The 26,857-nt window shown below is 40.1% G+C and overlaps 2 protein-coding genes across 2 annotated transcripts in view; one reads left to right on the top strand and one right to left on the bottom strand.

Annotated features, from left to right (window-relative positions):
- donson (DNA replication fork stabilization factor DONSON) overlaps positions 1–22,407 on the top strand; it is a 32,109-nt gene extending 9,702 nt beyond the window's left edge. The window contains exons 4-10 of the mRNA XM_078232792.1: positions 572–750; positions 5,516–5,694; positions 6,076–6,202; positions 10,268–10,366; positions 12,432–12,630; positions 14,196–14,408; positions 20,478–22,407. Coding sequence (XP_078088918.1) covers positions 572–750; positions 5,516–5,694; positions 6,076–6,202; positions 10,268–10,366; positions 12,432–12,630; positions 14,196–14,408; positions 20,478–20,615 — 1,134 coding nt within the window. The 3' untranslated portion in view covers positions 20,616–22,407. The remainder of the gene's footprint in view (positions 1–571; positions 751–5,515; positions 5,695–6,075; positions 6,203–10,267; positions 10,367–12,431; positions 12,631–14,195; positions 14,409–20,477) is intronic.
- Positions 22,408–23,976: 1,569 nt separating this feature from the next.
- sonb (SON DNA and RNA binding protein b) overlaps positions 23,977–26,857 on the bottom strand; it is a 51,500-nt gene continuing 48,619 nt past the window's right edge. Inside the window, exons 11-12 of the mRNA XM_078232791.1 lie at positions 26,368–26,483; positions 23,977–24,399 (exon numbers count right to left, since the gene is read on the bottom strand). Of these exons, the coding sequence (XP_078088917.1) occupies positions 24,235–24,399; positions 26,368–26,483 (281 nt within the window). The 3' untranslated portion in view covers positions 23,977–24,234. The remainder of the gene's footprint in view (positions 24,400–26,367; positions 26,484–26,857) is intronic.

Raw genomic sequence — 26,857 nt, 5'->3', positions numbered from 1 at the left:
CCTTGTCTGCGTGGGTTTTCTCTGGCTACTCCAGTTTCCTCCCACAGTCCAAAAGAGGTGTTGGTTAGGTGCATTGGCCATGCTAAATTCTCCCTCTGTACTTGAGCAGGCACCAGTGTGGCAACTCAGGTATTTTCACAGTAACTTCATTGCAGTGTTAAAGTAAGCCTACTTATGATACTAATAAGTAATCTTTAAAGTCTTAATTTAGACTAGCTATTAAAACTTGATTCAAACTCAGTTTCAAGCGCATGACATTGGTTTTCATTTCCACTGTACGCTGGATGGACAGAGCATCCAATTTATCAGCAGGAGGCCAAATTGATTTTTGTGATAAAAGTCTCAATAAAATACAAGAGACAAGATGCTAGTGCTAGTAACAGTGTGAGCCTAGGAGTCGGTGGGACTAGACCTGTATCTGTACTGAGCTTTGTATTATAGTTTTAATTATCCTTCAATAAATCACCTTGCACACTTTTTTATGAAGCCAGATTGTCTAGAATTCATCCAATAGTGGATGAGTTATAATTCATTAGTGAGCACAGTTTGACTCACTCCTTTTTGCTTTTAGGACCCAAGATCGTGCACAGATTTACGCTGTGCATTTCAGCAGAGTCTTGTATACTGGATTCATCCCTCACTGCCATGGCTATCACTTTTCCCTCGGATAGGAGCAGAACGGAAAATGGCAGGCAAGAGCAGTCCATGGTCACAAGATGAAGAACTCCAACAAGTGTTAATGAGTGAATGGTATGTGGTTTTTGTGGTAGTATAGCCCTTTTAAGGGGCAGTTGTTCGTGGGTTACAGGCCCCAGGAAGATCAGGTTACCAAGTCAGGAAGAAGTGCACAACTGTCACCTATCAGGTGTTAGGGCACGGGTCCTGGGAGAGGGGAACCTTCAGTGTGAGCCTGGGAGTTGGTGGGACGATTCCTGTATCTAATGAGCTTGTTTGAATTATAGTTTTAATTATCCTTCAATAAATCACCATTGTGATTTAAGGTTTCCTCGTCATGGTACCCCACATGACATATACTGGCGTTGAGAATAAATCGGCCTACAGTTGCTAAGATATAAAGATAAGATATCTGGTGGGAAAAGGATGAGACCCCGAAAAATCTGAAAGGAGGATAAAAGGTTGTTGTGCCAAATATAGTCGAGTATCTATGCCGCTGTTGGGGAAAATTGATCCAATTGAGTTGGAGGTTGAAAATTGGGCCAGTACAGAGAAAAACTTTGATACTTTTTTGCAACCAACAAAAAAACATCCGAAGAAAAGTAGGAAGCTATCTTACACTCAGCTTGCAGCCCTAAAACATATAACCTCGTAAGAAGCCTTACATTGTTGGAGGCACCAGATACAAAATCCTTTGACCAGCTAGTCACACTAATAAGGGACAACTACTATCCCTGATCCTCCATTATTATGCAGCAACATAAATTCCACTCAGCTATTAGGGACCGGGGGGGAGATAGTTTTGCTTTTGGCGCCAGGCTTCGCCAAATGGCTGAACATTGAGTTTGGTCCATCCTTAACTGATAAGTTACGGATGTATGTGGTATTAGCTGTATGCATGTGGTATTAGCTGTTTGAACATTCAAAAGAAGCTGCTGGCAGAAAATAAAATATCCCTAGATAAAGCGATTGAATTGGCTCGTGACTGAAAGGCTGAACAAAGTGCTTTTGAACTGCAAGGTGTGCAGGGCAAGATGAACAACATTTGGCGAAAAATGGGCCACTCAAATCCCAGGTGTGAGGGTCTAGCAGAGCTGAGAGAAGGAATGGAAATCATCAGCCACAAGGGTTTGACGAGTGTTATCATTATGGGGGGGACCATCCCCAAGACAGATGCAAATATAAAAATTCATTAGCTTCAGGTGTAATCGGAAGGACCACATACAAGCCAGGTGCAGAGTCTAGTTTCCAGGGGGGAAAAACGAACCCCCCCCCCCCCATTGAAATCATCCATACTGGTACAATTCTGAGTGGGTGTTGCCAATCGTCCCAATGCTGAAACCAGACCACACACTGAGGATTTGGAGTGCTTGCAAGTTGATCGTGAACAGAGCTGCCCAAATAGAGAGGTATCCTATCCCTAGGAGAGAAGACCTTTACGCTAAACTGGCAGGGGGCCTCAAGGACACAAAATTGGACTGAAGTTATGTGTACCAATAGCTTGAGCTGCAAGAAGGCTCAAGGAAATTTGCCACCATCATTACACACAAGGGCATTTTCTGATATGAGATTACCCTTTGGCTTTACATCTGCATGCGCTATCTTTTAGCGCACCATTGTAAGCATCCTCAAGGGATCCGAAGAGTTGTCGTGTATCTGAACATTGTCTTAATAACAGGGGCATCACCTGAGCAGCATAGGGCCAATTTGAAGGAAGTCCTCAAAGAAGCTTGAAAAGTGAAAAATGTACTTTTCAGACCAGTGAGGTCACATATTTAGGATTCAGAGTCTATGCAAAAGGCTTACACCCACTAGAAGACAAGGTAAAGGCAATAAAAGAGATGCCTGCACTGAAGAATAACAGATTTGAAGGCTTTCTTAGGGATGGTCAACTATTATGGGCATTTGTTATCCAAATTGTCTACTATTTTGACACCCTCATATTGACTTAAAAGAAAATCAATGTTGGCAATGGGAAGATACTCCAAAAAAAGCCTTTGGCCAAGTAAAACAGGCCAGACAAACATCTATCTTACTTGTCCATTTCGATCCAGGCAAGCAGATAATAGTGATGTGTAATGCATCACCTTATGGTACGTTCCCATGAGATGGAAGATGGTATGTAGCAGACTTTTGCTTTTGCTTCCAGGATCTTGTCTGATGCTGATAGAGTCTGGCAATTATGTTCACTGTCAAGAAGTTCCAACAGTATGATTACAGCCACCATTTCACCATCGTCTCAGATCACAAGCTGTTGCTATGGCTATTCCGCAAAGATAAACCAGTTCCACTGATCACATCAGCCAGAGTGCAAAGATGGACTTTACTGTTGGCTGCTTACAGCTACACTTTTCAACACAGACCAGGGAGAGACATATCTAATGCAGATGCTCTAAGTTGGCTCCCACTTCCACAGATGATATCTTCGCCTCTTGTTCCACAGGAGATCGACCTTGTTTGAATTTTCTAGGCACTCTGCCCATTTCATCAGCCCACATCAAGTCGTGGACCCAGAGGGAGCCAGTCCTTCTGAAAGTTAAAAAAATGGTTTTGACTGGCTGCATTTTGACAAATCCAAGTGAGTCCACCCTACTTGTAGCGCAGGGATGAAATTATAGTACCACCACTGAGCGACAGTCACTGCTCCAGGAGTTGCACAGCGCACATCCTGTGCAGACCAAGATGAAGATGTTGGCCAGGAATTGACAAGGAGGTAAATGATCTTATCAAATGTAGCAGACCCTTCTGCCCACAACAAGCATACACCCCTGGGAGTGGCCCAGCATCCTTGGATGAGGCTCCGCGTTGATTTTGTTGGCCCTTTAAGGCGCATGAAGTTTTTGATCCTATTAGATGCCCACTCGGGTAGCTTGATGTGCAAATCTTGTGTTTCACAACTTCGTCAGCCACTGTAGACAAGCTATGACAAATTTTTGCAATACATGGCACACCAGAGGTGATTGTTTCTGACAATGGCGCTGCTTTTACCACTGGAGACTTTCAACACTTTGTCAGAATGAACAGCATCCAGCACATATGCAAGGCCCCATGCCACCCACTTCCAATGGTTTGGCAAAAAAGGCAGTGAAAACTTTTACGGCATCAATGCAAAAACAATCTAACAGATCACTGCCACTCCAGTTAGTCAATTTTCTGCTCCTTTATAATATGATCTATGCTACTACAGGGGTTACACGACTGAATTGTTGATGGGTCAATGCCTGAGACCCCACCTTGACCTCATTTTCCAAAATTTGTTGGGGAGGGTGGAGGCTAAGCAAGCCGCATAGAAGGAGCATCATGATTTAGCAAGGGGAGACAGATCATTTGACCTGAATGACTTAGTTTGTGTTCAGAACTTAGGGGTGTGGGGGGCAGCTTGGATACCTGGGAAGATAATTCGAAGGACTGGCCCAGTATCTTGCACCATTAACCTACGGGGCCGCGAAGTGTGGAAGCACATTGATCACATCAGAATGTGGGAAGCTGCAACCCACCGCTAATCATCAGGACTAAGTCATAGACTCCAATGTGTCAGCAACGATAGCAGAACTGATGTTCCCCAAGAAGAATCTTGACTATCAGCAGAGAAAGAAGACGAAGCCGTAGTTCAACATCAAACTCTTGTCAGTCTACCTACTACTATTATAGACTCTGATACCCCTCAGCTTGGAAAAACCAGCTGCAGAGTTGTGACGCTCCACAAGAGTCAGGAAGTCCCCAGAACGATTGACTTTAGTCGAATGACTCCTTTTTTTGAAGATTCTTATTTTGACTATATATCTGTATATGAGTTTTGTTTGTATGATTGTAAGGGACGTATTGGGGGAGGAATGTGGTAGTGCGGCCCCTTTGAAGAGACAATTATTCAGGGGCCAACCAGGAAGAAACGTATGAACCATCACCTATCTGGTATTAGGGCATAGGTCCTGGTAGCGCGGGGGAAACCTTCAGTGTGAGCAAGGGAGTCAGTGGGAATAGTATCTGTTCTGAGTTCATTTGTATCTAGTTTTAATGATCCTTCAGTAAATACCATTGTGATTCAAGACTTCCTCGTCATGATACCTCGTGCTACAAGAGTTTTCTGGAAACCTAAAAGGATTAAAACCAAAATGATGGAAAGTCTATTGGAATAGATTCATATACTGCACAAATTGGGTTGAGGCGTATTAGAGAGGACTTTTGCAGAAGTCTGGGCTTTGAACTCTAGGTGCTCAGTCATCTTATACCAAAAAGGAACAATTGATCAAATGGCCTTCTCAGTTTTAAAATTCAGAGTCCATCCTGTTATTGGGGTTACTTGCAGTACTGAAGAGATGCAGCATTTTTGTATTTTTTTTAAGGTGAGACTTTACAGTAAGATCTTGTCAGCCTGCACAAGGTGGACAAAAAACATTCCATGACTCTGAGAAGAGCCAGGCTCATTCTCCTGTCCTGGTCAACATTCTGCTGTCAACAACACCAAAGAAACATTAATCTAGTTCTTTTGTTAATTTGCGGCATGTAAGATTTTTGTACAATCTTGCTGCTGCGTTTCACTGCACTGCAACAGTAAAATGCAACACGTTTATTAAAAAGTGCTTTGACATTCCCAGAGGGTCTTTGCCTAAATAACTGCAAATTTTATCTGTTCTTGCTGCTGGCCCAATCACAACTATAAACCTGCATGCTTGCAAGCTGAATGTCTAAGCCTGCACTTGAATGGTCCCATGAAAAAAGTAGTGTAGTAATCCAATTTAGCATTGGTCAGCATTTACAGAAGGGCAAAGAGAGTATTATGAGGACAGAAAAATGAATTTGATTAGTTGTAAGTGACTGTCTTTTTGTTCAATTTCTTCAGGTCACTCAGCTTTAGTTCATTATATAATTTGCTCCGAGCTAAGCTTTGTCCCTATTTCTACTTCTGCACATATCAATTCACTGTGCTGTTCCGGGCACCTGGAGTAGCAGGAAGTGGTATGCTGACAGCTGTTGTTTCTCCTACAACAAGTGGCCTTAGAGAAGCTATGAAAAATGAAGGTAAGACCCTATGTGTGTGCAAAACTGTTGTTATGGGAGAACATGTTTTAAAACTGCCCATTGTTGACCTCTGGTTGTATCATGATCTGTCTAATTCTATTGTTAGAGTTCTGAGCTACTTTTGTAAGATACCTTGTGTAAAAATATCAAAAATGTTAATTTCTGAGGTTATTTTGGTAATGTTCATAAAATATTCCATTATGCAATGTTTTTATTTTTCTGCCCCTTCACTCAAATGGATTTGTGATCCATTTGAAACTTGCTGAAATTTCAGTCCTGCTATGATAGAGAATGATCATTCAGTAAAAACAACAATGGCACACCCTGTTGATCATGATTATACAATGGTGCTTACTTGCTGATATTGTTATCTTTACATAGGTATCACATTTTCCTTGCCTTTGCTGGAAGATGGTAAAAATGGAAAGAAAAAAATAAATGTAACTGCGGCTTTGGAAAGAGACTCTCTAGGTCTTGAAACACAGGAGGAAAGCTCAGACGTTCATAAGTAAGTCTACCTTATTGTTATGTTGATATGTAAAAATACTATAATCCAGAGACCCAGATTCAAATCCTGCCATGGCAGGTGGTGAAATTTGAATTCAATAAAAAATTAAAAGTCGAATAGAGTGCAACAGTTCAAGGGCAATTAGGGATAGGCAATAAATGCTGGTTCAGTCAGTAAAACCCACGTCCCATGAATGAATAACAGCAAGAATCTATGGTGTTAAATATGTTTTAATTTGATTGCCACAGATAGATATTCAAAAACGTCTCATTTTAAAATCACAATTTCCTAGTCCAAACTACTGTCTTTTTACGAATTAGGCATTCTACATAGCCCCTGTAATACATTTGTGATGAATTATCTTTCATTGCAAATATTTTAAATACAGATTTCTGTTATTCATCAAAGACTTTAACTGAATCAAAACCTCCCAGTGGAAAACAGGCATAGGAATATAAATACAAATTTTGACTGGTCTACATGACTATAAACAAGTCATATGAACAAAGAACAATACAGCACAGGAACAGGCCCTTCGGCCCTCCAAGCCTGCACCGATCATGTGTTCTTAACTAGACCACCCGTTTGTATCCCTCTATTCCCAGTCTGTTCATGTGGCTATCTAGATAAGTCTTAAATGATCCTAGCATGTCGGCCTCAACCACTTTGCTTGGTAGCGCATTCCAGGCCCTCACCATCCTCTGTGTAAAATACGTCCCCCGCATATCTGTATTGAATCTTGCCCCCCTCACCTTGAACTTGTGACCCCTTGTGTTTGTCATTTCTGACCTGGGAAAAAGCTTCCAACTGTTCACCCTATCTATGCCCTTCACAATTTTATAAACTTCTATTAGGTCGCCCCTCAACCTCCCGTCTTTCCAGGGAGAACAACCCTAGTTTACTCAATCTCACCTCATAGCTAATACCCTCCATACCAGGCAACATCCTGGTAAACCTTTTCTGCACTCTCTCCAAAGCATCCACATCCTTCTGGTAGTGTGGCGACCAGAACTGGACACAGTATTCCAAATGTGGCCTAACCAACGTTCTATATAACTGCAACATCATATGCCAACTTTTATACTCTATGCCCCGTCCAATAAAGGCAAGCATGCCATATGCCGCCGTCACCACCCTTTCCACCTGTGCTGCCACCTTTAAGGATCTGTGGACTTGTACACCCAGATCCCTCTGTGTGTCTATACTCCTGATGGTTCTGCCATTTATTGTATAGCTCCCCCCTGCATTAGATCTACCAAAATGCATCACTTCGCATTTATCTGGATTAAATTCCATCTGCCATTTCTCCGCCCAATTTTCCAGCCTATCTATATCCTGCTGTATTGTCTGACAATGTTCATCACTATCTGCAACTCCAGCAATCTTTGTGTCGTCAGCAAACTTACTAATCAGACCAGCTACATCTTCTTCCAAATCATTTGTATATATCACAAACAGCAGAGGTCCCAGTACAGAGCCCTGCGGAGCACCACTAGTAAGAAGTTTAAAAACATCAGGTAAAGCACAACAGGTTTATTTGGTAGCAAAAGCCACAAGCTTTCGGAGCCCTAAGCTCTGAAAGCTTGTGGCTTTTGCTAGCAAATAAACCTGTTGGACTTTAACCTGGTGTTGTTAAACTTCTTACTGTGTTTACCCCAGTCCAACGCCGGCATCTCCACGTCATGAACACCACTAGTCACAGACCTCCAATCAGAAAAAGACCCCTCCACTGCTACCCTCTGTCTTCTATGGCAAAGCCAGTTCTGTACTCATCTAGCTAGTTCACCTTTGATCCCGTGAGATTTAACCTTTTGCACCAGCCTGCCATGAGGGACCTTGTCAAATGCTTTACTAAAATCCATGTAGATAACATCTACGGCCCTTCCCTCATCAATCATTTTTGTCACCTCTTCAAAAAACTCAACCAAATTTGTGAGGCATGACCTCCCTCTAACAAAACCATGTTGTCTATTGCTAATGAGACTATTCAGTTCTAAATGTGTATAGATCCTATATCTAAGAATCTTCTCCAACAATTTCCCTACCACGGACATCAAGCTCACTGGCCTATAATTACCCGGGTTACCCTTGCTACCCTTCTTAAATAACGGGACCACATTTGCTATCCTCCAATCTTCTGGGACCTCACCTGTGTCCAATGAAGAAACAAAGATTTCTGTTAGAGGCCCAGCAATTTCATCTCTTGTCTCTCTCAGTAATCTAGGACAGATGCCATCTGGCCCTGGGGATTTGTCTACCTTAATACTTCCTAAAACACCGAACACTTCCTCCCTTGTAATTGCGATTTGTTCTAACGGGTCTACACATCCCTCTGAGGCACTACCAATCAACGTGTCCCTCTCCTTTGTGAATACTGATGCAAAATATTCATTTAGGATCTCACCTACTTCCTTGGGTTCTAAGCATAATTCCCCTCCTTTGTTCTTGAGAGGTCCAACTCTTTCTCTGACAACCCTCTTGTTCCTAACGTATGTATAAAATGCCTTGGAATTCTCCTTAGTCCTGTCTGCCAAGGACATTTCGTGACCCCTTTTTGCCCTTCTAACTGGGAAGTGTAATTGGGAACTATTTTCTCACTTACCATGCTTTCCTTTCACTGCTATGCCCCAATCCTTCCCAAGCCATGTAATTCCCCACCTCTCCTCCCTCCAGATAGGATAACTTGATTCTTTTTGCACTCCCCTTACTGTTTTTTTTTCTTTCCTCCATCAACCCTATGACCTCTACCATAGCCAAGTGGATCAACAGCCCCACATGTCAAAATGGGATAAAGAAAAACTGCAGTTATCAGGAACTGTTTCCCTGAAACAACATTTTTACAAATTATTTGTTCACCTCATCTTCCTTAAAAAAATGACTTCGCTTCCACCACTCATCTCTGGCAAAAGCTAAACGCACCCTACAGGCCTCCGCAGGCACATCTTAAAATTCACTTGCTTTTTTCTTTCAGTCAGATTTTCTGCATAAAGCCATATCTGCACCTAATTTAAATGTTAAACATTCTTTTGAAATGTATTTCAACAGTAAATAGAAAATTTTATCAAGGGCAGGAATGTATTTTCTGCCTAGTCCAATGATGTCCAGCTGCAATTCACTTCAGAAAGTGCCTGTGTTTGAGCATTGGATAGAGTCACAATCCACTGGGCTGTCATCTCCTGATGGTAGAATAGCCTGTGGGCAATTGCTGTTCAGGTGTATGCATGAGGAACAGGCCATCGGTGAGCTACTAGACAGTGTTGTCCATAGGGAAAGAGTTTGCACCTCGCTTATTGGAGGGAGAGTCAGCACTTTGCCTGACTTATCTGTGGAAACTGACCTTTTTCTTTCAAGTTACTTCCTGAAACCACATTTCAGCAAATTTGTCATGCATTTCATGCTAAAATAAGACTTTATTTTCAATTTTTGCGTCGCAGTCAAATGGCGTCAAACTAAACCCAGGCACCATCCACCAAGTAAATCAACCAGCAGACACACGCCCTATTACAATATTTTATTGTACTATTATGGTACCGAGTGTGCTGAATGTAACAATTTTTGATCCACTTGTTAGAAGTTACCTGGAATAAAGAGATCCAAAACCAACCACCCCTTAAACTGACCAATCAAAACAATTTGAATAATCACAAACGGCATATTATTATTATAGATTGTTTGATCATAGATATTCTGTTTAATGAAACTTATCAAAATGACTAGAGCTGAGCAAACAAACATTTGGAGAAAGATGGTGGGAGAAACAAGTTGTGACCTTTCATCCAAACTGCAAATAGGAAATGCAGACACAATTGCATTCATCTGTTACAAATAAATGTGTTTCATTAACATGTTGATATTTGCATATGTAAAACTGAAAAATCAGCACTGGAGGTTGTTAATTTTATCATGCAGGAAAGATTGTTTATAATTTTGATGATTAAATCATTTGAAGCAGTTATGAGGCCTTAAATAACTATCATTCAGTGTTATTTTAAATGTCTTGCCATAAATATGTCTGCAGCCATGAAGAATTAACTGGAATATAGTATTTTTTCACTTTTAATGTAGAGAACAAGCTGGTAGTGATGATGACGAAGGTTTTTCCTGGCTCAAGGAGATGGGAGTACAGGACAAAATTAAGAAGCCTGATTCCGTGTCCATTAAACTGTATCCTTTTAAACCCAGACTTTGTAGCGGATGAAGAGATGAAACAGACATGATGCTTCTAATAAGGAAAAATTGGCATAGAATTAAAATTTTAATTTGGTTTCTTAAATGTATTTTCAAACAGAATGTATTTGGTGGTACAGAGCTCGAGTACTGCTGGAAAAAGGGACATACTCTTGAAACTTTTCACTAGCCTTGTCCCAAATATGGACAAATAAAATGAGGTCTGAAGCCAGTAAGCTTAATGGAACCTACACTAAGTATTCGTGAGCAGGTTATTGGTGAATCACTTGATACTGTCAATTATCCCTTCTATCACATGAATTAGGAGCAGAAATAGGCCACTTAGCCCCCTGAGCCTGCTCCATGTTCAGTAAGATCATGGTTGATCTGATTGCAGCCTCAACCCCACATTCCTGCCTACCTCTGATAACCTTTCAGTCTTCACCCCCTTATTACTCAAGAATCTATCTCGCTCTACTTTTAAAATATTTTGCTTCTGCTGCCTTTTGAGAAAGAGAATTCCAGAGGTTCACTGCCCTTAGAGAAAAATAATTCTCTGCTCCATTTTAAATGAGCAACCACTTATTTTTAAACAGTGAACTCTGGTTCTGATTCTCTAACAAGAGGAAACATCACTACCAATACCCCAATGTCAATACCCCTCAGGATCTTAAAGGTTTTGATCAAGTCGCCTCTTACTCTTAACTCTAGTGGATAAAAAGCTAACCTCCCCAACTTTTCCTCATAAAGCCAACCTGCCCGCTCCTGGTATTAGTCTGGTAAACTTTCTCTGAATTGCTCATGTATTTATATCCTTGCATAACGAGACCAATATTGTACATAATACTTCAGATGTGATCTCACCAATGCCCTCTACAACTGAAGCATAACTTCCCTACTTTCATGATCAATTTCCCTCACAATAAACAATAATATTCTATTGGCTTTCCTAATTACTTGCTATATCTGCATATTAGCCGTTTGTGATTAGGACACTAGGACTAGGATTGTGTATTAGGACACCCAGGTCCCTCTGAATCTCAGGGCTCTGGGATCTCTCTCATTTCAGAAAATAGGCTTTCTTATGATTCTTCCTGCCAAAATGGGCAATTTCACATTAGCTCACGTTGTATGCCATTTGCTAGATTTTTGCCCACTTATGCCCATCTATGTTCCTTTGTAGCTGCCTTGTGTCCTCTTCACAATTTACTTTCCGAACTACCTTTTGTGTCATCAGCAAATTTAGTAAACATACTATATGTTCTTTTGTGTCCCAATCATCAAAGTGAAATCATATTTAATCAAGTTATTGGAGTTCTTGTGCTGTGACGTCTTGTACTGTACTTAGATTTCCAGAAGACATTTGATAAGGTGTCACATTATTGGTTATTGCGGAAAATAAAAGCTCAAGGTGTAGGTGGTAATATATTGGCATGCTTGAAAATTGGCTAGCTAACAGGAAACAGTTGGCACAAATAGGTCTTTTTCTGGCTGGCAGGATGTGACGAGTGGTGTGCCACAGGGGTCGATGCTGGGGACTCAACTTTTTACAATTTACATAAATGACTTGGATGAAGGGACGTTTAGATGTCAGCTGTTCATGAATCTGCCATTCATGTTTCTACAAGACACGTCTTTTAACTTGTCCCATTACTACTTCTTTTGGTGCACTATCAACTGTTTTGTCAATTAATCTTTCCTGCATTCCACCAATCTTTTTTTCCATCCTTCCCCTTTCTGAAATCTGTTACATCCGTAACTTTCACGGTTATGATGAAAAGTTTATCAACTTGGAATATTCATTTTTTTCTTTCTACAGGTGCTGTCAGACCTGCAGAGTATTTCCAATTTTCTGTTTTTATTGTCTTCATATTTAATTTGGGAAGAAGCAGATTGTATTTTGAGCAATCTCTTTCAAAAGCATTTATACTGTAGTTTGTGCAAGGAATTTATTTTAGTGAAATTTAAGTGGCTACAAATTTCCACTGAAATTAATTGCAGAATTTTGCTTAAAGATTGCACAATAGAGTTTTAATGGATTTTCCTTCATGCTAAAACCCAGTCGTAAGGAACATAATGTGGTGCGAATGGACCATAAGCCTGAATCAGCTGTACTGGTAAAGGGCCTTCACACATTCACTTTGTTAAACTTCCTGATAAACAATAAGAGTATTGTAGCTGGATCTGGACCCCAGGCAGGACTTCCACCTACTCTCTTGGCTCCAGTTGCATTCAAAGGAGCTACTATGCAGACATTAAAGGTAAGACTCGAGTGTATGGAAATGTGTTTTCAATTAGGATGATGTCAGAGAATATCATGGAGTAAAGCTTATTGCTTTATTTGATTATGTCAGTTCTTTTTTAAGGTGTGTATTTTTTCACTTCCTGTTTATTGTGCTGTCCAACTTACTCAGAAAATTAAGGGTGGGATCCAGTCCCACTGATGGTGAGACACCGCCGCCCTGTTGTGGGTTCCTCAGTGGTGGAGAGTGAACAACAGAAAAATCATTAACAGCAGTGGGACCAGAAGATCCCACCGCCAGCTAATGGCGGGTGTTTCTGTCGCCTAATACACACCGTGGGGAAGGGCAGGTAGAAATCCCACCCTAAATGTTTTCTTGGGTATCTTCAATACTGTCCCCTCATATCCATGTCCAAATAATTTATGAAAATAGGTCCTATTGCAAGATCACCTGCAATCTTGATAGTTCGACTAAAGTCACCTATTTACTGTTTGTTTTTTTGCTTGTCCCTCTACTCATGAGCTTGTAGCTAAATTACCTTCAATACTGTAATTTTTTTATTGGCACCTCTTAAACCTTTATAAAAGAGTTACCTAGAATTCATATTTAATATTCCCTTAATTATTCTTTGATTGTCAAAATCCAATTAAACAGCCTGACTTGCTGATGGAAGTCAATGTTAAAATGCCTAATATTTTATAGTTGACACAAATCACATGTTTTTAATGCTTTGCACTATTACTACTTTGTCAGTCATGGTCAGAAACCCAGATAAAATAATTGTGACTTGATTGTGAGTTGTGGTTCTGTCCATCTGTGATCCAACATAAATATCCTTTGGGTAGAATAGCTTTATTGAAGCTTTATTGAAGCCAATGTTTCTCTCTCTCTGTTCCTTACTGAAGTTCAGGTAGAATTTCTCCGTTACCACCCTCAGTGGCTATGACCTCCTGCTGAAAGGCCTCGTTCAGCCCTTCTTTCTCCTGTTCTGCATACCCTTGGTTCCTAAATCATGCTGTGCTCCAAGGGAAATGCCGACTAGCACATCCATGTCTTCTCACAATTTGTTTGTGCAGAAGCCTTGAAGCTAGTAAAAATCCTGCCTCACCACTCCCTGATGACTTTTGGAGCTTGAAACACTTGTAGAATTGTAGCGTATCAGTAGAAATAAATCAGAAAATAACACAGAAGAAATTGATTACTTTTATGTAGTGCTTGTTGGGGCAAGGTGGAGGATTGGTATAGGTTCCTTCCTTTGCCTTTGTGAGTTTCAGAGGACATTGGCTGAAGTGTTCAGCTCCAAAATGCAATAACTGGTGGCAGATATTGATTGATCTTGTGATCTGTCTGCTCTGCACACTTTTATAATTCACCACTGAGTGCCTGCACTAATATGGCATCCCATGTGATTTTTGCAATCAGCTTGCCATTTTGAGCTATTTGGGGAGCAACAGCACTCTATTTCTTGCCCTCTGTTTTTCCCTTGGTGAAATCTGCTGTCTAGCTTCCATTACTCATTCCTAGTTGGGGAAAAGGGAATATGGTCGTAATTTTGTACATTTAATTTTGTATTATTTATTCAGGCCCGAAGCATTAATATTAGGACACAGAATCACTCTGGGATGATGGAGTCCCACAGCCTTGAGATCAGCGGTCCCATAATGCCTCACTCCCTGCACTCTCTGACACTGATGCTGAAGTCGGCACAGAAAGGAAAGTTCTCGGCCAGCCTTCTCACACACGAACCAACTTCTGTGTTTAATGTAGCTCTCAAAATGGAGCAGCATGAAAACAAGGTAAGGGACAGTAGTTTTTGATCTTCAAAGAGCCTGTAGCTTTTGAAATATTAAGTATTTTTCCCTTTTCTGAATGGACAGGTTTCTGAAGCAGACAGTATCTCAAAGGAAAAATATATGGTTATTATAACAATTGATATTTGAGTAGTATTGAGCTGACCTTTTTGTTGTGACATAATACCTGAGCATACGATTTGATTTATTATTGTCACATATACTGGGATACAGTGAAAAGTATTGTTTCTTGCGCGCTTTACAGGCAAAACATACCATTCATAAAATACATAGGGGAAAAGAACAGGTTGTAGAATATGCTGTTGCAGTTACAGGTAGGGTGAAGAGAAAGATCAATTTAATATATGATAGGACCATTCAAAAGACTGAGCTGAACCAGACTGAGCTGAACCAGCCTGCACTCAACCAGACTGAGCTGAACCAGCCTGCACTCAACCAGACTATACTAAATCAGACTGTACTGAACTAAACAGTATTGAACCAGGTTGTACTGAATCAAACTGTACTGAATTAGACTGTACTCAGGCTGTACTGAATCAGGCTGTACTGAATCAGGCTGTACTGAATCAGCCTGTACTGAATCAGCCTGTACTGAATCAGGCTGTACTGAATCAGGCTGTACTGAATCAGGCTGTACTGAATCAGGCTGTACTGAATCAGGCTGTACTGAATCAGGCTGTACTGAATCAGGCTGTACTGAATCAGGCTGTACTGAACCACTGTACTAATATATGATAGGACCATTCAAAAGCCTGGTGATAGCTGAGAAGAAGCTGTTCTTGAATCTGATGAGAGAATGTTGTAGATTTAAGAACAAAATCTAAGCCAAAACTCCATTCCAATACTTAGATTGCTACGCTAGGGCCTTAGCGCGACCGAATTTGGAGTACTTATTTAAGAAAGGATATAATTGCTTTAGGAGCAATTCACAAGAGTTCACTCGACTGATTCCTGGGATGAAAGTGTTAGCTTATGAGAAAAAGTTGAATTGTGTGGGCCTTTATCTTTTAGAGTTTAGAAGAATGGGTGGTCATCTTACTGAAATATGTGAGCTCCTGAGGGGACTTGACAGGGTGGATCTGAGAGGTATGGGATAGACTAGAACTAGGGGACACAGCTTAAAAATTAGGGGTATCCCATTTAAGACTGAGATGTGGAGATTTTCTTTTCTCTTGGAATTCTCTTTCCAGAGATCAGGAGAGGCCAGGTCATTGAATATGACATTCTGTTCCCCAGAAAGCAATGGATGCTGGATCATTGAATATATTCAATGCCAAGTTAGGTAGATTTTGATAGACAAGGGATCGAGGGTAATGGGGGGGCACACAGAAAAATGGAATTGAGACCACAGCCAGATAGCCGTGATCCTATCGAATGATGGGACAGATTTGAGGGGCGAATGGCCTATTAAGTGGTCGTGTTGTTTTTCAGGTAAGATGTTACACTAACATTTGCTTTCTCAGCTTCATGTAAGGGACCTTAGCACTTTTGAGAAAATGCAAGAAAGTTCTTCCACTGTCCTGGTTAATATTTACTCCTCAAATGATATCATTAAAAGAGCTTATCTGGTCGATATCTTATTACTATTTGTGAGACCTTAAATTGGCTGCTGCATTTTGTACATTATATCAGTGATTATATTTCCAAAGTATTTAATTGGCTCCAAAACACTTTGGGGCTTCTTGATTATGAAAGACGCTATATAAATGCAAGTTCTGTCCTTTATTCTGATATTGAAAAGAAACAGAAAAATACATGGTCGGATTGAGTTATGATAAATATCAATGGTAAATATGAATGTAGGAATTAGGAGCAGGGGTAGGCCATTAAGCCCCTCAAGCTATTTGATAAGATTGTGGGCAATCTGGTTGTGGTCCCAACTTCACCTTCCTGCCTGCCCGCCATAATCTGCAAGTACAAAAAATCTATTTAACTGAGCCTTGTACATATTCAATGACCTGGCCTCCCCTGATCTCTGGGAAGAGAATTCCAAGGATTAATGACTCTCAGAGGAAAAGGAAATTCTCCACATCTCCGTCTTAAATGGGATACCCCTTGGTTTTTAAACTCTGTCCCCTTGTTCTCGTCTCTCCCATAAGGGGAAACATTCTTTCAGCATCCATCCTGTCAAGTACCCTCAAGATCTTATCTGTTTCAATAAAATCACCTTTCATTCTTCGAGACTCTAATGGATGCAGACCCAACCAGTCCAACCTTTCCTCATAGGGCAACTCCTTCAACTCAAGAATCAGTCAAGTAAACCTTCTCTACAAAACTACAAATGCAATGATATCCTTCCAGCTATAGCACTTTGCAATAAACAACAACATGCCATTTGCCTTCCTAATCACTTGCTGTACCTACGTACCAACTTTTCTTGATTCATGTACTAGAGCACTCACCCCTATACAACTGAGTTCTGCAATCTTTCTCCATTTAAATAATATGCTGTTTTTCTATTCTTCCTGCCAAAGTGGACAAGTTTACATTTCCCCACCTTATACTACATCTGTTAAACTTCTGCCCACTCATTCAACTTATCTATCTCTTTGTAGAGTCCTTGGGCAGAATTTTCTCCTCCCACCTGCCAAGGGAATTGTAGCAGGCAGGACAGGACCATACAAAGGTCTGTTGACCTTGGGCAAGGTATTCAGTGTTGGAGTGAGCGTATCCAGAAAATCTCACTCCTAATCTTCTCTTTAAAATTTGCTCTCCTACCTATCTTTGTATCACTAACAAATTTTGCAACTGTACATTTGGTCCTTTCATCCAAGTCATTTGTACAGATTGTAAATAGTTGAAGTGCCAGCTCTGATCTCTGTGACACTCCATTGGTTACATCTTACTAACTCAAAGTACCCATTTATCCCTACGTTTTGTTTCCTGTTAGCTAACCAATCCTCTGTTCATGCTAATATTTTACCCTACAGTATGTAGTAACCTGTGATGTGGCACCTTGTCAAATGTTCTTTGGGAACCCAAGTACACTGCATCCTTATCAATGTTCCTTGTTACTTCCTCAAAAAACTCTAAATTAGTCATGCCTGATTTCCATTCCACAAAACTATGTTGACTGTGCCTAATTGCATTAAGATTTTCAAAGTGCCTTGCTATAGCCTCAATAATAGATTCTAGCATTTTTCCTATGACAGATGTTAGGCTAACTGACCTGTAGCTTCTGGCCTTTTGTCTTCCTCCATTCTTAAACAGGCAAGTTACATGAATAGAGGAGTTTATTTGCTATTTTCCAATCTGATTGAACCTTCCCAGAATCCAGGGAATTTTGGAAATTAAAACCACATCTACTATTTCAGCAGCACTTCTTTTAAGACCCTAGGATGATGTCCACCAGGATCAGATGACCTGTCAGCTTTTAGTTCTAATGTTTTTCTCATTATCCTTTCCCTGGTGATTGGAATTATATTTTTCTCTCTCCCATTCACCTCTACAATCCCTTTACAATTATTCCTGGGGTGTTATTTGTGGCTTCTAATGTGAAGGCAAACACAAAATATCTATTCAATACATCTGCTATTTCCTTATTTCCCATTATTAATTCCCCAGACACACACTGCAGGGCCAATTCTCACCTTAGTTAATTTTTCAATACTTGTGGAACTCTTACTGTCACTTTTTATATTCCTTGCTAGCTTTCTCTCTCTTCGCCCTCATCTTTGTAACTATTCTTTGCTAATTTTTATATTCTGTCCAACTTTCTGACCTAATCTTCACAATTTGTACATTTTTTCTTTCAAATTGATATTATCTTTAGCTTCTTTCGTTAGCCACAAATATTGCATCCTTTTTCAAGAATCTTTCTTTCTCACAGAAAGTGTTATGAAATATCTCCTTAAATATCTTCTGCTGCATCTCTATTGGCCTATCCCTTAACCTAATTTCCTATTTCACTTTAGCTAGGTCTGTCTTATCTTTATTACCTTTATTTAAGTTTAAAGCACTAATCTCAGACCCAGTCTTCTCTCCCTCAAACAGAATGTGAAACTCATTCACGTCATGATCACTTTTTACCCAGGAGCTGCTTAAATATGAAGTCATTTACTAATCCTGTCTTATTAATTAAGTCCAAAAATGGGCAGGTTAAGCGGATTAGCCATGGTAAAGGTGTAGGGTTGTGGGGGTAGGCGTGTCTGGGTAAAATGCTCTTTCAGAGAGTTGTTGCAGACTCAATGGGCCAAATGGCGGCCTCCTGCACTGTAGGGATTCTATTAGACCTGGTAATGTGCAGAATAGCCTGATCTCTGGTTAGCTTTAGAACATGCTGCTCTAAGAAACTCCTGGAAGCAGTAAAACGAGCAGCAGCATCAGATTGAACGGCCTAGAGTCTGAGGCTGCCATTTAATAATGCTACGGTAAAGTAGCCACAGTGCTGCGGTTAATCAGAAGGAACTAGCAAGTAGAGTGGGGGGAAATGAAAATATGATTCCAATGAGCCCTGGATTTATGCAAGGAATGTATGTTGTATGATCAGGTGAGGAGAGCTCCCCTATTTTCCCACTCATTTGACTGTAATAGGGCTTTTGTGAAAAGGATATAGTTGCCAATAATTGAGTATTTAACTGTTCATGCAATCTGATCATAAAATAATCAATTGGATAGGTTTTCTTGAGTTTTAACAAAGAAAGAGGAAAGTTTATTTTACTTAACCCAGTCTAAGCAAAAATAATAAAATACACTGACGTTCATGCACACAAGTAGGTTAAAGAGTGAGGAAATATAGGTTAATTGAATTAGAGTACAGAGAAATAGAAGGGGTATACAGTCTGTAGTTTGGAGACTTGGCTGACTTCAGGAAGAAATTGGTGCTTCTGCTGTTGCCCTTATGGATGCAAATTAAATATGTTGCCTGGTGATTTGGCTGCCAGAGATGATAGTGTGGGATTGATTTTGTTCAAGAAGTCACTGTCTGCAACAAGGCTGCCCTTGGGTGGTCATGGTCAGCAAATAGGGTTCAAAGGTTTACACGGTATGGTGGAGAGGGAGGATGGAGGGACCCCACTTGGGTTTTCTCTTGTCAGCATCTCAGCTGTTTATCCTCTTAGAGTAGAGAAAGCTGGAGCTTAAACACACAAAGGGTGGTCCTGTTGCATGACCGTCACTCTGATTCAAACAAAGTTTATTTATTAGTCACAAGTAGGCTTACATTCACACTGCAAGTTACTGTGAAAATCCCCTAGTTACCACACTCAGGCACCTGTTCAGGTACACTGAAGGAGAATTTTAGCATGGCCAATCCACCTAACCAGCACGTCTTTTGGACTGTGGGAGGAAACCAGAGCGCCCAGATGAAACCCACACAGACACAAGGAAAACACGCAGATTCCGCACACAGTGACCCAAGCCGGGAATCGAACCCGGGTCCCTGGTGCTATAAGGCAGCAGTGCTAAGCACTGTGCCGCCCCATGGTCATTATTAGTGTATTCCTTGTAACTTAATTTATGTCTGGGAATTCCTCCTTGCAAGAAATTCCCTTCCCCATTGTTGAAGTGATTGAGTTTAAGGCACCCCCATGATAGCTTGGTAAGTTCATATCTTGAACCCCCTCCTCATTTACGGTCCCTTGTCCAAGCAGTTAAGTTTTATTGTTTGTCTCCACCAGTTGAATATCTCAGGTGGTTGCTTTCATGTGTTGCTAATGGGAACCTCATATTCCTTGGGTCGTTGTCCTTGATGGGTCTTTGGGATGGAGACATCATCTGCAGTACATTGGAAAGTGCAATGATATAAATTGGGTAGCCATCGTTGGCTGTGAGCTCAAGTCACCTTTAGTTTCTGTTTTTAAAAATTCAATTCAGGTTTTCAACTGGTGTGTTTAAAAATCATTATTTGGCATGTGTAATGCGCTTTTATTGAGATAAAGGGCCTATGTTCAGTTGATTCACAGGTGGCATGTCCTCAGCACCAGCTAAAGGCGCAGAAGACTATTTATGGTGCTTGATACACAGGAGCTCACACCAGACAGTATTTCCAATTCTTTGCTATTCATATGCTGCAATCGAACTGTTAAAGATGCCCTGATCTCTCCATTTTAACAGGACCTATCTTCAGACGAGCTGTGTAATAGTGGCCTACACCCTGAAACTCTGAATCAACTGAAGCAGCAGCCAACCTTTGGAAAATCCTCGTTGAAGCATCTAGAAATGAATGACTACAAATACAGCTGGAAATTATGAACTCTACGAGCAGTTTTAGTGGTAGCTGTGATTTCCTTTAAAATAAAATCACACCATCACGAGTTGCTTTTATTTTAGGTGTTGAGCAGTATGCAGATGTGAAGCTTGAAAAAAACTACAGATGGATTTTATCTGTGAAAGTTGATAAAGGAATGAGAAACCAACAAACATATATGTGACCACATCCATGTTATATTATTGATGTAGTATTGTACACTTTTATTATCAATATTAACTGAAGTTTAATTCATACAACAAAAGCATTTCAATTTTTTAATGTGGAAATTGGAAGCTGGGGCTGTCATCTGCTATTTGAAAAGTCCTCTTTTTGACTGTTTACAGGATTGGTCCTACTGTCAAATCCGACTCCAGCAGAGCCAGGGCTGTGTTTTCTCTGGAAATGTAGAGGGATTAATAGGTAGGATGATGTACTCTAGCTTTATAAGAGACAACAATGGGATTTTATTTGTCTTTTGTTTTTAATAGAGTAAATCTGTATTGTCTATCTGAAAGTGTGTGTCCAGAATCTCAATTTCCTTTGTTTTATCTTTGTTATAGGCAGCTAACAAAAATGCAGGTAGCTTTTAAATTCTCTGGTATTGAATGTTCAGCTGTTGATTAAATTATCTCCCAATTTGATCAATTATACATACGTGATCTCAATATAATTTTGTTTCATACCCATGTTTAGCTTCCCCAAATAATAGCCTGTTACCTGTTTGTATGAGGCATTCCAGAGGGCTGTTTCATTCTGCTTTTTGGTGAGATATAAATATAAGTTCCAGCTGTTAGGTGTGTTTTTTAAACAAAAAGGCCCAGTGTAGTCAAATAGTAGACTCCATCATAAAACATAATTTCTAGATCAATCCTTTCTTGGGTGTTCACCCCTACTCGGATTCAATGAGTTTACAGTTTGGAGAGTACTTGTATAACAATGGATCCAGTGCACCAGCCCTATAGCCATTCTTCAGTTTTCTAGTCTATGACTAAGCATTGACCAGGAACAGAATGAACCACACAAGTATTTGGATGTACCATTAAAGCATATCAGTCTTTTACTGATTCAAGAGAAGCTGCAAGAATTTTAAAAAACTTTACAGCTGATTATTGTAATGAGGAGCATTTTGCTTACAATATTTTATCTGTAAATAAATTAGTAGTTTTAGCCTGTGATAGAAAATTTGTTTTTTGCAACTGTCTGAGGTGATAGAATGTGGTCAGCATACTTTCTAGTAAGCACTTTACTGTGATATGGGTTAAATATTTGACTTAGCCTATTAATCAAATCATGACACAAGATAGATGTTTCAGCTTGAGGAAACCTGCAGTTTGCTTATGGAATAAAAAACAGTAAATGCTGGAAGAACATCTGAAGAAGTCATAAGGACTCAAAATGTTAACTCTGTTTCTCTCATCACAGATGCTGCCAGACTCGTGTTTCTCCAGAATTTTGTTTTTATTTCAGATTTCCAGCATCTACTGTATTTTGCTTTTGTTTTAGTCTGCTTATGAAGTTGATCATCAAGCAATTTACATAAAATGTCTGGAAGGTAATTGCAAATCTCAAATACGATAGAGATAAATATTAGTAACTATTTCGTTTTAAATTTATTTGAACTGCCAACTGGACTTGAATGTTTTGTGAAGTGGCACTAACTCGATAAAAACCAATCAGGTTTTAATTGAGAGCCAGGTTTTGACAGAATTAGAAATTTTGTTAAATGCACTTTTTGGTGACACTGCCCTTCTAATTGTTTAAGTACCTGATTGTTTATAAAGTATTCATTTTCTGAAATGTTATCCTAGTTTTATTTTAAACTGTACAAGTTTTCTCAAACTTGCTTTTGCCCATTATGCAAAAGTGTGTGCTACTTTGGTCACTTGTCAATGGACAATCCGCTAATCTAAAAATTGCAAATTGCTGAAGACATGTGCTTGCTACCCCTCAAATCTTTCCCAGAGCTGCAGTTAGTCAACAGCAGTACTATGAGTCCATACTTAGCTTTTCTAGTTATATCTTTGAGTGAAGATGAATCTAGATGAAATTTCAGCTTGGATCCTGCCAATCCTACGGTCGAGGAGACAGTAGCATAGTGTCCCTGAGCTAGTAATCCAGAAGCCCTGGCTATACAAGGTTCAAGTTGGGTTCACTATAGCAGCAGGTGGAGTTTAACAATTGTCATAAAAACCCATCTGGTTCATTAATATCCTTCAGGGCAGGAAATATGCCATTCCTACCTGGTCTGTGACACCAGACCCACAGCCAATATGGTTGAACGCCGTCCTCTGAAATGGCTGACCAAACAATTGAAGGAGAATTATGGATGGTCACAATTATGGATTGTGACAGAAAACATCCCATGAAATAATGTCATTCATTGGTATAATTTCATGAATCTTGGTCCAGTGGGTCATTTGTTTGGTGTTGCATATCTACCTTAGATGAAATATAGCAGTGAGCATAGACAGCTACTTTGAGGATGCCAGCTCTCCAATTCTTCTTCATAATGGAAATTTCTCATCCCTGGAACCATTCTTGTAAACCTCTTAAACCTCTTTGCACTCCAATGCAGTCATATCCTATAGTGTGGTGCCCAGAACTGTGCACTTCTAATAAACACAGTTGATCTTGAACATTCAGATATCAAGGTATTTGCATATCCTAGATTCTATCTTGCCATGTTCCATAAGCAACCAATCAAATCAATTATCTAGAACTCTTGTCACTAAAACTACTGAGGCTAAGTCAAATGAAAATGTCAAAACCGAGATTAAAAGATTTTTATTTGGTAAGAATTATGGAACCAAGGCAGATAGATTAAGTTAAAATACAGAGCTGATCGGCCTCAGGTTCTTATATTTAAGAAAATGGTGTCAATGAGATGAGCAGGAGAACCCCTTTGGCCCCAGCTCAACCATCTTCAACTGCTTCATCAATGACCTTCCTACCATCATAAGATTAATAGGGATGTTTGCTGATGATTGCACATTTTGCAGCTACTGCAGCAGTCTGTCCAAATGCAGCAAGCCCTGGACAACTGCCAGGCTTGGGTTGACAAATGCCAGTCAGTAACCATCTAACCAAGAGCAAATCTAACCATTGACATTCAATGGCATCGCCATTACTAAATCCCCAACTATCAACGTTCTGGAGGTTACCATTGACCAGAAACTCAATTGGACTAGCCATATAAAAACTATGGCTAGAGGCTAGAAATCCTCAACTCAATTCTGACTTCCCTGATCACCATCTATAAAGCACAGAGCATAAGTGTGATTAAATTCTCCATTGCCTAAAGAAATGCAGCCCTGACTACTCCAGCTATTTGATAAGCAGAGTGAATTTCAGACACAGCCATTTATATTACACAGTGGTTTTATTACTGAAAGAACCATAGGTTTTAATAAAGATTTGTATTTACAAATGCACTTTGTGATGATCATGGTCATTGCCTAAGTTCTACATAATATCTGAGGACAAGAGCTACTCATCATTTACAAAGCTGCTTCACAATTAGAACTTGTTTAAAGTCAAATTCCACAACAAATTTAAAACATCTTTATTTACAGGATCACTAAACAAGCTATAAACAACTTAATGGCAGATACTGAAAATAATTTACATAGCATCATCTGGAGCACTCTTAAAACTTGCAACTGAAATAGCACCATCCTTTGGAACAAGTCCCATGGCCTGTAGGGCAATAGTGGCAGCTGAAGCCTTGGCATGCTTCTTGTTAGGGCTAGGGAGACTTGGTTTGTACTCTGTGCCATTGATCATCACCTATAACAGAAATGCATAGACTGTAAATGTGACAATCAGTCTTCTCACTGCGGGTACCCGTTGCAAACGTATGTTAATTTTGTATTTGATCAATTTTGGTTCAAATTTAAGTTACAGATATTTGACAATCTAATATAAGTTTGGTTTTCTTGTAAGATGCTTAAAAATTGTCTAAACTTGGTCAAATAAAACTAGGCTACTGTTGTCCCACTGTGTTGTAGTGTGTATTTTGAGAGTGAGAGATCACTATCAATACATCGTACCGCAGGTTAGAGAGAGAGATGTGGGAGTGTGGCAGGACAATGTCAACATTTTTGTCATATGATTTAATGGCTACATGTATTTTTCAAGACAATTCTGAATCTAATTTCCCCTGTTCCTGATTTATTATACAAATTTACTTTATAAAGTGAGTTCAGCCGTTCTGCCATGAATAATTCAATGCTTTGCCTATGTTGAGTCCTCCCTCAATTAACATTGCTTCATTCTTGTGAAGCACAAGTTATTCAGAAGAAAATCTCAATCTTATTTCTATTCTCTCACACCGTCACAAATTTAGGAAACTAATAACATCTCTGTTTAAAAAGTTACATTTTAACTCATCAAATTTTTTTTCAAGATTTGTAGCTAAGCATCTTCTACATAGGGTAAGCCAAAGTTACTAAGATTAGTAGAACCGATTGAGTGTTCCAGCATACTCAATTCCCATTACCACCACAGAATTTCACCATTGCAGCTTTAATATTGAAATAACTGTGTTCAGTTTTATTCAGCTTTTCCTGAACATATATCAAGTATTGTACTTTATATACTGATTTAGCTTAACTTCTCAAATGGCTGCACTCACCATGCTTACAAGGTGGAAGAGTTCTGGAGCTTAATGTCAAAATGGCTTAAAGACATATGGCTTATAACATCCTCAGAGTGGCAGTCAGCAGTGGATTACCACTGACATACCTGAGCTTATATTGTAAAGTGCCTGTCTTGCCCGACCTTCCTAACACAGGCAGGGTGAGCCTCAGGCAGGAAAGGGTTTCCATGGCTCCAGCAATGAAATATAAAAGGAGTGAAGCCAAGGAGGGGACACAAAGCAGCTGAGTTTAAATGTCCAATTGAAAGGGAGATGGTAAAGGAATGGGATATAGGGGTTCGGACATTGGCATTTGGGGTTCGGACAGTGGTGGAGGGGGAGAGGGGTTGGACATTTTGAGAGGATGTCAAACATCGGGGGGGAGAGAGTTGGGAATTGCAGAGGGTGCAGACAAGATGGCGTTGTTCGGGTTGGGGGTGGGGTGGTTAGTCCTGGTCCAGTTGGGTGGGTCAAGCCAGGGAGTGTGGGTTGGGAAGTCTGGGGGAGGGGGGCAGGTTCGGGAGCGGTGCAGAGGCAGTGCGCTTAGTCACAGGGTGTCCCATAAGAGATTGTGGGTGTGGGGGATGTCCTGTGTGTGGGGCTCGATCTGAGTTTTTAAAAGAGTTACTCTGATGTTCAAATTTCTTTTCTCCCTTCTAACTTTTTCAGAGTAATTATGAGTGTAAAACTCAGAACCGTACAAAATTAGCAATTTTGGAAGATCGGGCAAGACAGGCACTTTACAATTTAAGTGCAGATAAGTCAGTACGGAGCACTTGTCAGATGGTTCCCTGCGCAGCAAAATTGTCCAGGGGAAGTTGGTGCTTCTGGACAATTGATGGGTAAATCCTTACCTGGGAATTTCCAAGAGGAATTCCGCAGCGCATCTTTGGGGTACCCTATTAATCTGACGCTGGGGAGCCAAGAGTTAAGGTCTATTCTAATTCCAAGATTTCCATATTATTAACCTGATCATATCCTAATTGTGTGTAAAGATACTTAAACTTATGTAAAACATCTATTCGCATCTCAAATTATTACTTGGTTAAGAATTTTAGCGCTACCTGAAGAAAATAGCTTAAAACTTAAATTAGAATTTTAACATCCTACTTGCTCACCTTAAACAGAAAATGTTTGCGATGGTCAGGACCACTGTCATGAACCATCAAAAAATCAGGCGGTGGCCATTTTCGCTTGTTGCAAATTTCCATCAATGCAGAAACAGGATGTTTCCCTAAGGATGGTACAAACAGGAAAAAATGGCATTTAATCATCCTAAAATGGACCAATCAAATGTAAAAATTACAAATTAAACCAACAACTCAAAAGACTGGGGGCTAAATTAATCCGGGCACGAAAACAGGCACATGAATCAAAAGGTGAGATTAACTCGTGCTGTTCATTGAAATGCAGGTAACATGTCAACTTCATGCTGTCTGCAGCCAGCACTATATGCATTGTTCATTTGCTGCACGCAACAGCAGTGGGTCCAAGATTGGTAACCTCCAAGTATTTATTAAAGTAAGCCTGTGCCTCTTAAAGGGGAGGTGAACTCTAGCTGGATCAGATGTTGACAGTCATTCTGGGAGTGCATCCAACTTAGGAAAC

This window comes from Mustelus asterias, chromosome 17 (genome assembly GCF_964213995.1).
Source record: "Mustelus asterias chromosome 17, sMusAst1.hap1.1, whole genome shotgun sequence".
Lineage (NCBI taxonomy): Eukaryota > Metazoa > Chordata > Chondrichthyes > Carcharhiniformes > Triakidae > Mustelus > Mustelus asterias.
This window is presented reverse-complemented; position numbering and strand designations above follow the sequence as displayed.